The 17165-nt window shown below is 35.1% G+C and overlaps 1 protein-coding gene across 1 annotated transcript in view; it reads left to right on the forward strand.

Annotated features, from left to right (window-relative positions):
• LOC138701687 (26S proteasome non-ATPase regulatory subunit 10-like) overlaps positions 1-16925 on the forward strand; it is a 17871-nt gene extending 946 nt beyond the window's left edge. The window contains exons 3-5 of the mRNA XM_069828853.1: positions 1-127; positions 9804-9976; positions 16387-16925. The exon at positions 1-127 is cut by the window's left edge and continues 20 nt beyond it. Of these exons, the coding sequence (XP_069684954.1) occupies positions 1-127; positions 9804-9976; positions 16387-16540 (454 nt within the window). The 3' untranslated portion in view covers positions 16541-16925. The remainder of the gene's footprint in view (positions 128-9803; positions 9977-16386) is intronic.
• Positions 16926-17165: the final 240 nt, after the last annotated feature.

Raw genomic sequence — 17165 nt, forward strand, 5'->3', positions numbered from 1 at the left:
ACTGGCTTCGTCGGGTGGAAGAGATAAAGTCGTTCACACTTTGATATCAAGAGGGGCTCAAATAAATGCAAGGAACGAAGAAGGACATTCTTCACTGCAGTATGCTGCTTCTAAGGGTTGGACAGAGGTAAGGGAGAAGGGGAATCAATGAGGAAACTACATATTATTAGTGAGAATCAAGATTATTAAACTGGAATGTAAAGTGCAAAGTTATATCCTATTTCATTCAAAGCAGCTCTCAGATCATAAGTTCAAGCAATAATAAAGTTGCAATCTATAGAACCAAAGTTGGCTTTATTCGACATATTATAAATCTAGCTAACTGGTTACATAAACAAATACCTTGGATACATAAACAAAACAAAACAGAAGAATCGATCATTATGGATATGGTCGATTTAACTATAAAACTCATTACATTAGGCTAATAGAAGAAGAGGTTTAGTCGGAATTCAAAACTTCATATTCTTTTCTATAATCCACTAGGTAGCCTATTTTTAATAATCTATCACTTCATAGTCTAGTAACTATACTCAGAATGAATGTAATAAGATGGACTGAGAATGGTATGTGTTAATCACAAACTAACCTCTGATCGAAGCTACTGTAATCTAACCTAATTTTTTCAGTGATTGCTTTAATGGTGCTTTCCCATTTACCCCTTTTTTAGCCATAGATGGGCAACTTGACCAAACATTCAGGAATGAGCAAAATTCTTTTGGGGTCAGGAAGAAAGTACTTTTAAATTTCACTTGCAACTCTTTACAGTGTAATCGAGTTGAATATTGCCTCATTCAGCGGTTTACCAGCATAGCTTCCTTCTTATTGGTTTCTCTTGCTGTGTCTGTGCCTTTATATTTGAAAACCAGTATTTTACTTATCATATTGGGTCCAAATATTCAAGTCTTAGAACATTCACGTTCGTGTTAACTGTGATAAAGATGATCTGAATTAATTTTTCAGTAGAGTCATAAGTTAACACTAAATTCCATTTAACAGGATGCTGCTGACGTTGGTAACACTTCATAATGTTGATGAGTTTGCTTAGCAAGTAAAACCTTCCATCCATGGAGACAACTTCATAGTCAGCTGAATTACTCTGAATTCATACCATTCATCCATTGTGATTTTCAACATTTCTTCGTCATTTTTCACAAAAACAATTTTGCCTTGAAGTGAGTAACCTAATATAGGTTATCCATAAAAGGTCCGAAATTAATTTCTTTATTATATAACTTATTTCATTCTTAGTGGTGGTAATGATCAGAAGATTTAAATAAATATTATGTTACATTAATATCAGAACGGAAATATAGCAGGCACAGATTGAACATTTAGGTGCCAGCAGCAGGATTCAATTTTTTTTTTCTTTTTTTTTTCACTGAGGCAGTCTGGCACTTGTGAATTGTCCAGTCCTGTTTGTAGTAGTCATTTTAGTTTGAGTAGCGTAGTCCAACTTTCTTTTTCCTAAAGATTTCGAGTTTGATAACATTCCTCATAAATGGATAGGCCTAATCAGGCAATTGCTGCATATGTTGTGACAGATTTACTTATTTTAAGGCCTCTAAACCCAAAAAGTAGTTGGAAAGACCAGATGTAAGATATTGTGAGGATGAAACAGGCCTATTTCAAGCAGTAGATTATTATTATTATTATTATTATTATTATTATTATTATCATCATCATCATCATCCTAATATTATTATTATTATTATTATTATTATTATTATTATTATTATTATTATTATTATTATTATTAGTATTACCTACTATTACATGCATTCCATGAGTAATTTGCGGGTGCTCATGTAAAGGAGGTTAAGTATGTATTGGCTTAAGCGGGATAAGTAAAGATTTGAACCTCCATGTTTACTTCTGTCTTGTGTTAAAGGGGTTAAATCATGCTTCCATCCATGATGCAGTTACAGTGCTCCGTATTTTGTGACAAAGGGGTTTTGTTCAGTACTAAAGGAGAGAAGTTTACATACCTTGCAATTTGACTTAACACCCTTTACAAGAGTACCCGCGAATTGAGCCTGTGGGTAAAATTTTGAAACTGGAAAAGTACTACTATAAATAACTTCAGTTCCTTAATGAAGTATTAGAATTTCATAAAGAACAAAAAATATATTCTTTTAGATTTTTTTTGCACCTTTGGGGAGGCAGAGACATAGATGGGAGAATAATATTAAAATGGATTTGAGGGAGGTGGGATATGATGATAGAGACTGGATTAATTTTGCACAGGATAGGGACCGATGGCGGGCTTATGTGAGGGCTGCAATGAACCTGCGGGTTCCTTAAAAGCCGTTTGTAAGTAAGTAAGATTTTTTTTGCTATTTTTTACCATCAGCTTAGTGCAGTTTCTCTTTGTTTGCACCAAGTAAATTTTAGATTGCTGGGTTGCCCATGGTTCTTTCGTGATTACTAAGGAATCTCCTGACTGAAACCCTTAGTTATTGAAGAACAGTAAAAAAAAAAAAAAAAAAAAAAAAAATTTCTTAAATATTTTAAATTAGATTCTATTTGGCTGTCTCTGATTCATTGTATCAATGATAGGGGCTGCTTTATGATGCTTTTCGTATTTTAATTGTGTTTATACTTTGAAAAACAATGTGACAGATGTGACATGTTTATTTGTGATGGATGTGACACCATAGGTTCGTTCCAACAACAGTCAGGAACCATCTGTAACTATCGTGAGCATGCACAATACAGAAAAAGCATTCCAACACAATCCGAACCAGTCCTGAACCGGAAACATGTACTGCAGTCGGGCGTTCCAACAAACTTTTGACACTGGTTCGGAACGGTCAGAAGTAGTCTGCGGATTGAGGCATGTACAGTTTCCCTGAAAAGGAATGAGACGATTGAACATTCCTAAGTCTCAGATGTAAAACACTGCGCATGATCAGAGACCAGAGCACTGATACACAAGATAACGAATATTGAGTTACTTAGATTCAAGCTATTTAGTTTGTTACTAGCATCGTTCCGGAATTCACTTCAAAAACTGCAAAAAATATGATAATATTACGTAAATAAGAGATAAATATACGTAAATCGTGTAGTTAAATCGACAATGGACCTTCATGACTAGATCGACACTCCGCACAGAAAGTAAAGTTTTCGTGTCGTTGCAATAGCTCAGACGCTAAGATCTCTGCGTGTTGCGTAGAAGAGAGCGAGTTCGATTCTTAGTCTATATCAACGATTTTTTTTTTTTTAAATAACGTTGAAATAGAGTTTTACAAAGTCCTCAGATTAAGTGTTAATGATCACAGAAATTACAAAATTACAAGTTATAATATTATAAATGTTAATCTAATGAATGCATTTATACACACACACATACAATGTAAATGCATATATATATATTAAAAACTAACAATTAAAATGAAATTAAAAATATATTCCTAAGCCACACAGACAACGATTACAAAGGTTTAGAGTCCTTAGGCCATGTCATTTGTTGAGTAATTATTACAATATTTTATTAGAAGCTTTCCCATATGTGTAATAAATGCACTCGCACAAAACAATTTTTGTTAAAAGTATGGCTTTGGATTATTTCATTCTCACCCCTTCAGTTGATTTTAACTATTTTATCTACGTGTTTAATTTAATGTGCATTCAATTTAATTCATGTTATGATTGAATGTATAAGCACTGTTGCAGTTATTGATTAATTACATATATTAATACTAACTATTAAATGCATGTGTTAAGTAACTAATTGCAGTATCTTTTGCAAAATCTTGAATGTTTAAGTTGTCAATAATATTTCTGTACTATATGCTATAAGACGTTAAAAGAATTTGCAATAGATTTGGGATCCTCTACTTTATAATCACTAATTTTAATGAAAAAATATTTTCTTTCTTAGGATATCTACAAGTTTAACTTTAATAATATTCCGAATAGCTTTAATTTCATTACCTGGATTTTGTGCTTTTCTATTCAAATGTGTTCTATTTCCCTCTTTCTTAAATTTTGATAAATTACACTGTACTTCTTGTAGTATTTAAGAATATGAGGATAGTTACATTGCAGCTCATTACATATAGATTCTTCTTTTTAATACATGAGATTTGTAAGTCCCTGCATTATCTACATGGTTTTACTTTTGAATTTTTTCACAACATTGAGTGGAGAACATCCACTGAAGTGATTCTGAAATGAAGTGAAAAATACAATACATTTACTCTTAATATCAGTAGTACCAGTAACATATACGTTTTTCCAAGATTCATTTTGTAGACATAAATGTAAATAATCACCAGATACAGCATTTACGACCCTTTTTTAGTTTTTAAATTAATATTTTGAAATTGTTCAGTAACATTGGAAACAGGATTTGTTTATCATGTTCATACAAGCCATTGATTATAGGTGCTGCCGAATAGGAATTCAGTCTAATACAGTGTACAAAACTTTTATCAATGGCTGTGCTACTTCAGCTTGTATGCTGGTGGGGAAATGAGTCTACGAGTAAGATTTCCAGTTTCAAGGAGTGAATTTAATTTACTTTTACGGAAAAGTTCCGAGAGATAATCTATGTCTATGTCACTACAGATCACAAATTCCATGTGAGATTTCTAAAGCCTTTTCTTTACAAATTCAATGTTGGCTATAAATATTAATAAATATTAAGAAATATGAATGATTGTAGTTATAAGTCTGATTTACATTATAAAAAGCAAGAAGTTACATTCCTCGGCAAGATTCGAACTTTTCGATGTTTGGTTTTGTCGTCCAATACATAAGCACGGACCTATTCAATGTTTATGTTAAACATACAATTTAGCTGTAGCAATGTGGTGTCATAACTTGGGGTTTGTTTACTTAATGTAATTAGATTTAATTTGATTAGCTTCGCAACAATTGGACTTCCTGTTATTTAAATATTTAAGTTAGAGTTGATTTAGTAACTCTTACTGTGCAAGATGACCCTTATTTCAATAACTCTATATCACATTAAATAGTCATTGTCTACACTAAAGTATTATCATCATCCCTCATTTCTCATCTTAATGGCGAACCGACGTGACATGAGACAGCGAGTTATAGCTCTAGTTGAGGCTGAATATGGGGCTAGATCTGCTGGCCGTTTGGTCGGTGTTTCTGGAAGTACAGCCGAGAGGTGGGTTCATCGTTACCAAAATTCAGGGGAGGTCGAAAATCGCCCTATTCCTGGGCGTCCCCGGATTTCTTCATTGGAAGAGGATGCTCTCTTATTCGAGGAAGTTCGACAGGACCCCTTTCGGACTGCTAACGAAATAAGAGCAGCATCTAACTTTCCCGGTTCTTCACAGACTGTGATCAGCAGGTTGAGGAACCGCGGTATTAGGAGCCGGAGGGCTGCGCAAATGGAAATATTGGGGGAAGCACAAGCTGTCGACCGTCTTGCCTTCATTACCAATCGAGTGGATTTCGATTGGAGAAATGTAATTTTCTCCAACGAAACAACCATCTCGAGTGATTACGAAAGTCCTGTCCGTGTCTATCGTGAGGATGATCTCCCACATGATCAGCGCTATGTGCACCGACGTGAAAGATCGGGGCGCTTTAGCATATTGTCACAGTCTAGTATATACAGTCGCGAAGCTCAATACGTAGTAAATATGCAAACATTAGATTGTTGCTCACCACTAGGATCGCTAATATCGCCTCATTACGGGCAATGCAAAATAGTATCGTCACAGTCTATTGTTTCTAGCACCCTCAAAACTCAAGCTTCGTGACTGTATATAGTAGACTGTGATATCGTGTTGGGGTGGATGTCTTACGATGGACCTGGCGTTATAGAACGCATCGATGGCCGGTTTAATACGGTAACTTATGAGCACATTCTGGAAAATATATTCCTTCCTTCCGCCCCTAGAACATTTTCCCGAAGGAACATTGCTGTTCCAACAGGATAACCATCCCGTGCAGTATGCCGCAAGCATTCAAAGATGGTTTCAAAGTAGACCCGAGATCGAAATCATCAATCGGTCTCTGAAGTCACCTGATTTGAATGTCATCAAAACTTTATGGGCGGAATTGAAACAGAGAACGATAGCCACCTATGCCCACCGAGACGAATTGTGGGATCAAGTTGTTGAAACCTGGGAAGATCTCGGCGGGGATTAGAATTTATTCCACAATCTCGTGACATCCATGCCGGACCAACTTAGAGCTGTAATAGAAGCTGATGGCATGTGGACAAGATTTTAAGTTGACAGGTCTCTTTTTGTTTCTTGTGATTTTTGTTTGAGGAAAAATACTCTTAACTTTCAAGTAAGATTTATTTTTTTAACGAGGTTTAGCCCACTTGTAAGACCCAGAAATTGGGCATAAATTATTCATATTTTTCGACAAATTAGATAGTCTAGGAACTCTAAAGAAATTAATTACACCTCAATAAAAAAAGTTTCACCTGGGATCGAACATGAGACGTTTCGGTTAAGCAGTGGAACCGACACGCTACTATATGAGCTACCGAGACAAGACAGTGACAACAGCAGTCTAGAATGTAGATCCCATAGTAGGCATTTGCCATTCGGTACAGAGAAGCAATGATAGCTTTTGACCCTAGCTATGTTGTGAAATCGTGGCCTTAAATGGCTGTCTTCTTCGTGATTCTTATTTTGGTCCTTGTCCTTGTTGTGGTCCTCGTAACAATTCTTGCTGTATTTCTCATGTTATGTATCGTTACGTCGATATCGAGTGAACTGCGCTGTAGAACTTTAACTTCCGACGAACAAGAGTCGTCTCATTCCTTTTAAGGGTAACTGTACAGAAGAGTACGCGAGACGCACATGCGCATAAGCTCACCAACGTCTCCTGGATACTGAAGAAAGACATGATCGACTGTTCACATCAATGAGGTTAAGATGAAAAGTGACAGTGCAGACGAATAATAAAACTTACTTACTTAACTTACAAATGGCTTTTAAGGAACCTGAAGGTTCATTGCCGCCCTCACATAAGCCCGCCATCGGTCCCTATCCTATGCAAGATTAATCCAGTCTCTATTATCATATCCCACCTCCCTCAAATCCATTTTAATATTATCCTCCCATCTACGTCTCGGCCTCCCCAAAGGTCTTTTTCCCTCTGATCTCCCAACTAACACTCTATATGCATTTCTGGATTCGCCCATACGTGCTACATGCCCTGCCCATATCAAACGTCTGGATTTAATGTTCCTAATTATGTCAGGTGAAGAATACAATGCGTGCAGTTCTGCGTTGTGTAACTTTCTCCATTCTCCTGTAACTTCATCCCGCTTAGCCCCAAATATTTTCCTAAGCACCTTATTCTCAAACACCCTTAACCTATGTTCCTCTCTCAGAGTGAGAGTCCAAGTTTCACAACCATACAGAACAACCGGTAATATAACTGTTTTATAAATTCTAACTTTCAGATTTTTTGACAGCAGACTAGATGATAAAAGCTTCTCAACCGAATAATAACACGCATTTCCCATATTTATTCTGCGTTTAATTTCCTCCTGAGTGTCATTTATATTTGTTACTGTTGCTCCAAGATATTTGAATTTTTCCACCCCTTCGAAGGATAAATCTCCAATTTTTATATTTCCATTTCGTACAATATTCTGGTCACGAGACATAATCATATACTTTGTCTTTTCGGGATTTACTTCCAAACCGATCGCTTTACTTGCTTCCAGTAAAATTCCCGTGTTTTCCCTAATCGTTTGTGCATTTTCTCCTAACATATTCACGTCATCCGCATAGACAAGAAGCTGATGTAACCTGTTCAATTCCAAACCCTGCCTGTTATCCTGAACTTTCCTAATGGCATATTCTAAAGCGAAGTTAAAAAGTAAAGGTGATACTGCATCTCCCTGCTTTAGCCCGCAGTGAATTGGAAAAGCATCAGATAGAAACTGACCTATACAGACTCTGCTGTAAGTTTCGCTGAGACACATTTTAATTAATCGAACTAGTTTCTTGGGAATACCAAATTCAATAAGAATATCATATAATACTTCCCTCTTAACCTAGTCGTATGCCTTTTTGAAATCTATGAATAACTGATGTACTGTACTCTTATACTCCCATTTTTTCTCCATTATCTGTCGAATACAAAAAATCTGATCAATAGTCGATCTATTACGCTTAAAACCGCACTGATGATCCCCAATAATTTCATCTACGTACGGAGCTAATCTTCTCAAAAGAATATTGGACAAAATTTTGTACGACGTCAACAAAAGTGATATTCCTCTAAAGTTACCACAGTTTGTTTTGTCCCCCTTCTTAAAAATAGGTACAATTATGGGCTCCTTCCATTGTTCTGGTACAATTTCCCTTTCCCAAGTAGCAAGTACAAGTTTATAAATTTCTCTATATAATGCACTTCCACCCTCTTGTATTAATTCTGCTGGAATTTGATCGATACCTGGAGACTTGTACTTTTTCAGATTTTCTATCGCAATTTCGACTTCTGAAAGCGTGGGTTCGGGTATAAATGGCTCAGAAGTATGTATTTCAATTTCGTCCCGATCATTTCTATCTGGCCTATGTACATTTAGTAGTTGCGCAAAATAGTTTTTCCATCTGTTTAGGACTGATGGAGAGTCTGCAAGCAAGTCACCATTCTCATCCTTGATCACATTTACCCTTGACTGATATCCGTTCTTAAATTCCTTTATACCCTTATATAAATCTCTAATATTTTTATTCTTACTATTTGTTTCTACCTCATTCAGTCTTTCCTTCAAGTAAGCTCTCTTTTTATTCCTAAGTGTACGACTTGCTTCCCGTCTTTCATTGAAATAATTATCTCTCTTCTCCTCAACTGGATCCTGTAAGAATTTCAATTTTGCCTATTTCCTTCTTTCTGCTGCAATGCAACAATCTTCATCAAACCACAGTTTCTTTTTCTTAGTTTCATAATAACCTATGCTCTGCTCAGTTGCAATTTTGATACTATATAATAAAACTAGAGATTTAATTTAAATTTTCGCCAAAAAGAAAGGGAATGGAAATTATTTGGGTAATTAAATAGTTAATTACAATTTCAACATGCAGCTTTGATTAAAAGTATAATAAATAACGTACATAAATTAATAATTAAAAAAAGAACTATTTTTAGATGAGAGTTCCCCAGTTCACGACATTGAATTAGCGGAATTCTTGCCTTCCATATTTTTTGTCATCTTTTTATAGAAAATGATCGAAATTCTATTTTCTGCAATTAGAATTACCTGCGAAACGATAATAATAAGCATCCCGTTCTTAGCAAGGATGATCATAGTTATAGCATCTCTGGATTTAGTACATAACGATCCATGAAAGCGTTCCAACAGCGTCCAGACCAGTTTCAATCCCAACTAGTGCATGTGCATAAGATGGTACAGGAACCATACATGAACTGATCCATGAACCGCTTGTTGGAACGAACCTTATATACAGCAAGCCCTGGATCATTGAAGAAACGAAATACCTAAATAATCCATGATCTTTATCTGAGAAACATCGGTGTTCAGTCAGGAGGCAATCAAGAAGTTAAGTCATTAAGTCCATAAGGAATCCTGTAACAGGGAATCGTAACCATCATCAGAAAAGGTACATGATGCTCAGTGTCAAAGATGATTTTGAAATTTTTAAACAGGAAACAGGAATAACTATAAAAAAGTTTTTTTTTTTTTTTTTAATCAGGTTCGTCCAAAATAGGATGCTGTTTGTTTCACAATTTATGTGTGTGTCAGTATCATCCTAATTTGACTTTGCAAAGAAAGAAATTAAAAGAATCTCTTTATGATGATGTATTGTCCACTTTATTTTCAGATTGTAGAGATGTTGTTAGCGAACCATGCTAATATAAACATTGTTGATAAACGTGGAGCCACACCACTACACAGAGCAGCTTCCAAGGGTAATACAGCCGTTGTCAAGTTGTTGCTGGAATACAGTAATCAGCTGAACATCGATGCAACGGACTCCTATGGGAACGCACCATTGTAAGGAAGCTTATTAGATTGTATTATAGTTAATCATCATCACCTCAATAGCAAAACACAGCATGTTCAGAGAAAGAAAGATAAATTTGAGGGAGGTGGGATATGATGGTAGAAAATGGATTAATATTGCTCTGATAGGGACCGATGGCATCTTATGTGAGAGCAGCAATGAACCTCCGGGTTCCTTAAAAGCCATAAGTAAGAAAGAAAGATAAATAGGTTGAAATTGGCCACAATACATAAAATGTGTATTTTCTGGGCTAGAGGGCCGTGGTCTGTCGGTGTTACAACCAAACGTTTCGTCCACTACTCCGGTGGACATCTTCAGTGGCGTGGTACACGTGTGCGGAGAGCTCTGCTGTATCAGGAACTGGCATTGAGACTGGTAGCACGTCGATATTTAAGGTGTGGGACTGTTGTTGCTTGTCGTTGCCGTGGTCCGCACCAATGGCTTCGGTGTTCTTTAACCGTAAGGAGGAAGGACTCAAGGTCAACAAAGCTTGGTACCCGGCCCTCAGAAGCACACACATCAAACCCTTTCTCCGACAATTAGACACTATGACAAACAGAACACTGAAGCCACTAGTGCGGACCGCGGCAACAACAACAGTCCCACACCTTAAATATTGACATGCTACCAGTCTCAATGCCAGTTCCTGATACACACAGCAGATCTCTCTGCACACGTGTACCATGCCACTGAAGATGTCCGCCGGAGTAGTGCACGAAATGTTTGGTTGTAACACCGACAGACCACGGCCCTCTAGCCCGGAAGATATGCATTCTATCAACGCCGGCCGTGAAAGCCTACATTCTAAGATTGGTCACAATATACTTGCTTCAGGAGGACATTAAGAGTACGAAAAGGTTATGCTTCCCCCCATATGGTCTGGAAAGTGTGGTCTTGAGAAGTGTTTTAAATAATGCATTGTATCACTTGCATAAATCAGGCAGAGACGCTGGTAGTGGTACTTCATTTAGAGGATCATCAAAATACATTCTTAAACGTTTTGAAACATCTACTTCGGTCAAAAGATTGAGAGTTATAAACCAAGCCTGCCATTAGACAACAATAACAACATTTTAAAACTTTTTGCTTTATGTACTTTATGTTGGACAAATATTTTAGTTACCTACACTTAATTCACTTGATCCTTAGTAGATGTTTTTTATTTTTTACAATTGTATTTTACAAATGTTAATTTATGCGGATGATATAGCATTAATAGCAGAAACACCTGAAAGGCTACAACACATGCTGATGGAATGGAACGAAGAGTTAATGAGAAAAGGGATGCGGATTAATGTCAACAAGAGTAAAGTAATGTGGATCTCTAAGGAAGATAAGACAGGAAACAGAATTTAACATTGAATGTGAAGGACAAAACCTGGAGAGAGTGGAAAGTTTTAAATATTTAGGAACAATAATAACTAGTGATGGAAGAGTAGATCAAGAAGTACTGAACAGGGTAAAGAAAGCAACATCAGCATACTATCAAATAAGTAATACAGTAGTTGGGAAAAAAGAAATAACAACTAAGACAAAAATACAGATATATAATTCAATAATTAAACCTATAATACAATATAGTACCGAAAGCTTACCACTCTTAGATAAACATCGAAGTAAATTAACAGCAGTGGAAATGAAATATCTTAGAAGAACTGTAGGAAAGACCAGAAGAGATAGGATAAGGAATGACAGGATAAGAGAAGAAGTTAAACTGAGAAAAGCATTAACAGAGGTGATTAATGAAAGGCAATTAAAATCGTTTGGGCATGTATATCGTATGGGAGAAGAAAGGAAGGTTAAACAGGTGATGGAAATGAGAGTGGAAGGAAGAAAGAGAAGAGGAAGACCAAGGATTAAATGGGAGGATACAATAGAAAGAATAGGCCAACAGAAAGGAAAAACAATGGTAGAGATGAAGAGAATGTGTAGAGACCGGGAAAAAGGATGAAATGGACGGAGAGAGGCGAACCCGACGCTTAGCAGCAGAAGGGACTGAAGAAGAAGAAGAAGAAGAAGAAGACAGTTGTATTTTAAATCCTCAAGAGATTCGAAACGTCATTTATACATTCTAAATCAATTGCTCGAAATTAGATTTGCCGTGAAAATGCAAGAATGCGAAAATATAGCACATCCTTCAAGAATATGTTATAAATTTGAGTATTGTATTATAAGCTGTGAAACTTGGACTCTCACTTTGAGAGAGGAACAGAGATTAAGGATGTTTGAGAATAAGGTTCTTAGGAAAATATTTGGGGCTAAGAGGGATGAAATTACAGGAGAATTGAGAAAGTTACATAATGCAGAGCTGCACGCATTGTATTCTTCACCTGACATAATTAGGAACATTAAATCCAGACGTTTGAGATGGGCAGGGCATGTAGCACATATGGGCGAATCCAGAAATGCATATAGAGTGTTAGTTGAGAGGCCGGAGGGAAAAAGACCTTTGGGGAGGCCGAGACGTAGATGGGAAGATAATATTAAACTGGATTTGAGGGAGGTGGGATATGATGGTAAGAGACTGGATTGATCTTACTCAGGATAGGGACCAATGGCGGGCTTACGTGAGGCGGCAATGAACCTGCCGGTTCCTTAAAAACCAGTAAGTAAGTATTGTATTATATACTCAAAGATGACTTAACTATGAAGTTCTAGATTTCTCTTGCCAAAAGTTTTTCAATTGACTAAACTTGTTCTTATATAGTCTTCAAATACTATTTCATATGTTATTAAAAGTCATTTGAGGTATACGTTTTTCTTACCTATTTATTCGTTGTTTTCTTCAGATCTCCAAAAAAAAAAAAAAAGTATAAAATAGGCTTTACTGTAGTTGTTTTTGAGTCTAAGCACATTCTTTGTCCTCAGTATCTACTTTTGGGTTACAGACTACAATTAAACTGCTATTATTTTTTTAATGTCGCATTTTGGATTCATTTACTGATTTCTTCTTTTGTATCATTAGATTGATTTACTAAGGCCCAATTGTATAAAACTCCCTGACTAAAGATCAACTTTGATCGAAGATCGAAAAGTGAACCGAGTTCAGACACTTCTTCTATTGTATAAAACTTTTCTGCGATCAAATTACCTTGGTTCAAATGCAATCTAAGTTCACGTGAAAATGATTTGGCAACATCGCATAAACAGGTGAAATACGTGATGCGCGGACCATGTTATACAGGTTTGTTCAGTGTTGCCAATCTAGCGACTTTAACTCTTTTTCAACAACAATTTCTTTTAACTTTTATATTGCTTAAATAGGGATTTAGTGACCTTTTTAGCACCCCATAGTGACAAAATGTAAGCTTTCTTTGTTGATAATGAGAAATCTAGCGACTTTACAACTACTTTTTGGCGACTTTCCGTACACTCTGTTGCAGACACTGTTTTTTTTTTTTGTGTAATGTAAATAATGGCGGACAATAAGAAGAAGGCTGACTGTTCTCCAAGTTGTTATCATGTTATGGCGTTTGATACTGCTAAACATAATAAAGCTTTATAAAACGACACTTTTCGTTTAGTAATACAGTTAATTGAACATTTATTAATGTACCTATCATATCCATTAATAATTAATGATTGTTATAAACATAATATAATTATAGGTTATGTTATTTGATAATGCTGAACACGATAGAGCCTTATAAAATATAAGAATGTTTGTGTATTAAGGCAAGAAATTGAAAGAAATATATATAAATGTACCTAACATATCTATTAATATTAATAATAATGGATATTTTATTTGCACAATCTGTCACTCGTATATTTCAAACAGAAAAGAAATAACTGAACTTGGATCATCTAACTTAATCGGAGAAATTTCTTCAGTCAAAGTTGACTTTAGTTTGAGACAAATTAATCTCAGATTAGACTTTATACAACACAAAATTCCAAGTTCAGCTGAAACAAGGATCAATTTAACCTCTGAGCTAAGATTAAATGGTTTATACAATCGGGCCTAAGGAACCTAAATAAACAAAACTATTCACCTTATCAAAATTTTAATTCATAATACTGATGTACGATATAGCTTCTCTATTATACGGTGCTCTAATTTTCGAGGAAACTAGATTACAGCAGAACCCCGGCATACACTTTCCTTTGTGTCATTCTTGCACCAGAGGGGAGCATGTTCCGTTTCATTTGCCGGTAGTAACGGAACACTGGCAAATCAAGAAATTTAGCAACTACAGAATAAAATAAGCAAATCTCCGAATGCATCTTCTATAGTTATCTTTTTTCACGTAACATTTCACCAAATAAATTTGCTGTTCAACCGCATACTTCATTTTTCAGTCGATTACTTAAGGAGTTAGGTACAGCTCACAGCAGTAAAATTTTTGGAAATATTAAACATTTTTTTCCTTCATTACCTATCTTGTACAATAACGAAAATTGGTATGTGTAAAACACTGTTCTTCTGCTATATGAAAAAAAATATTTTTACAATTTAAAAAAAATTATTTATATATATATATATTTTTTTTTTTCGAAATTCAAAATTGTGGCAGTTCACTGTGCAGTGATGAAGCGTTTCCCTCATAACTCATAAACTTGTTAACCTTTTCATGTGCTCTCTATTTTATTTTATTGCTGAAACTCGTGTTTAAAATATTATGCTCTTTCAACTACATTCTTTCATAAATAATATCTTTTTTTATTTTGTGTTTGAAGAAAATACTAATATTTGACCATTTTTTAAATTAATTTATTTTTTATCAGACAATCTATCAAAGGTAGAGAAGTGAGCTTGAATCATATTGTAGATATGACATGCATAAATACACACAAAAAATTCCATCACAGAATATTGGTTCTTTTTTTAGTTACGTGGGAAATGCTTCATCACTGCAGAATGAACTGAATTTTGAAAAGAAAAAATGTTGTTGTTGTTTTCTAATGCCAGGTGTTTGACAATAAAGTCATTTGACCTCTTGCACTCCAATATTTTTCAAAGATATTGTCATGGTCGGCCACTGAAGCACAGATTTTGAGGTGTTCCGAATCCATTTCTTGATCTGAATTGCATAATGGGCAGATAGGGGACTGATATATTCAAATCTATGCAGGTGCTTGGCCAAACAGTCATTGCCTGTTGCCAATCTAAATGCAGCTACAGACGATTTGCGTGGTAAATCGGGAATTAACTGTGGATTATGATGCAGAAAGTTCATTTTTCCCAGTGAGATTCTGTTATCAAATTTTGTTTGTTGAAGTCTAAGTATGTAGATTTAATAAATCTTTTCACAGGGTAATACGTAAATTTAGTAACAGGTCTGTAAGTAGCAGTGCTGCCCTTCTTTGCTAAAGCATCCACATTCTTGTTTCCAAGGATTCCACAATGGGATGGTATCTATTGGAATACAATTCTTTTATTGAGTGTTATTAATTGAGAGAGCATTTTAGTTATTTCTGCTGTTTGAGATGAAGGTGTATGTCTAGAGACTATTGATAGAATAGCTGCTTTGGAATCTGACAATATAACTGCATTTTTAAATTTATTGATGTGGCATAGAAGATTCCTGAGGCTTTCACTTATTGCAATGATTTCTCCATCAAAACTTGTTGTTCCATATCCAAGAGAACTATAAAGTGAGAAGAGACAGCAGGTAACACCTGCACCGGCACCTTGTTCTCTGGAGATCAAGGATCCATCGGTGTATAAATGAAGCCAGTTTTGTGGAGGGTACCTAATATTAATTGTCTCTAAAGACAATTGTTTAATTATTTTAGTGTTTACTTTTGATTTCAGTATTTCTTCTGTTAAATTTAGATTATGCTCTATATTTAATAGAGTTAGAGGGTTTGGTTTATGTAAATTTCTTTTTTTTATCGTAAAAATATTTTTTTCATATAGCAGAAGGACAGTGTTTTACACATACTAGTTTTCATTATTATATAAGATACAGTACTGGAAGAAAAAAATATTGAATATTTCCAAACTTTTACTGCTGTAAGATGTACCTAACTCTTTAATACACAAGCAACACATTCCGATACAATTCTCAGACGCAACTAGCTGCTGGGATGTTTTGTAGAACTGGCTTCTCAAGCTGCAGTAGGGAGAGCAGGAAGTCGGCAGGCAGCAGAATGAGTGAAGTTTCCTCATAAAATGAGAGCACTGTACTTATTTATATTTGCATTAGCTATAATATATTTTGCTTCCCCTTCATTTATTATTAAACCCATTTTTCATTTGAGTACGATTTGATGATGATGATGATGATGATGATGATGATGATGATGATGAATTAAATTACAGCAGGGAAACATGAAAAAAAAATCTGTTCCCCATATAAATTCCGTTTGAATTTACGCTGTTTTATATCTGGAACTGTGGGATCTGTTTGTCTAATGTATGTATTTATCATAATTACTACTGTTTTTGTTACAGACATTTGGCTTGTGAAGAAAATCGCGTGGAGGAAGCCAAGCTGCTCGTTATGCAAGGAGCTCGAGTTGATATAAGGAACAAAGACAAGCAGACACCACTTGATTTGGCACCGCCATCTTTAGTAAGACAGCTGCAGTCACTTACAGAGCAGTAAATTGAAATTTGTGGTGGTGGTCTAATTTTGTTTGAAGTAAATTATACAGTGCATTTATTACTTCGAAATGCTGATGTTATCCACTGATTTGGTTATATTTGTTATTTATTAAATATTTTTTAAGTAAATTGACAAAAATAAAAAGTTTCAGTGACAAACAAGAATTAATTTCTGGCCTGATATCTGCGTAGGAGAGCGACCTGTCTATCTCTCTATATCTGTATGTCTATACACCCTACACATCTTTCAGGTCTTTATACACTTTTGGCTTAATTATTTTAGTGTATTAGAGTAGAATTTAGTTGTGATATTTTGCTCTGTATCAACATTTTTTACCTATAAAACAAACACTTACTTTCATGGCAATAAAACTAAAATGTATGTATGTATGTATGTATGTATTTATTCACACTGCAAATGGGTATATAACCGGTGGAGTGGTAACTAATTGCACTCAATAGTGACAATTAATAATAAACACAATTAATAAAAAATACAATGAATAATAAATTATTAATAATAATAACAGGGAGCATCCTAAATTAAATGAAGGACGATCACTTAAAATAACATTTAAAGTAAATCTAATTTGTGTCTTAACCCTAAGTTCGAACTAAAACCCTTT

The sequence above is a fragment of the Periplaneta americana genome, chromosome 6, assembly GCF_040183065.1.
Source record: "Periplaneta americana isolate PAMFEO1 chromosome 6, P.americana_PAMFEO1_priV1, whole genome shotgun sequence".
NCBI lineage: Eukaryota > Metazoa > Arthropoda > Insecta > Blattodea > Blattidae > Periplaneta > Periplaneta americana.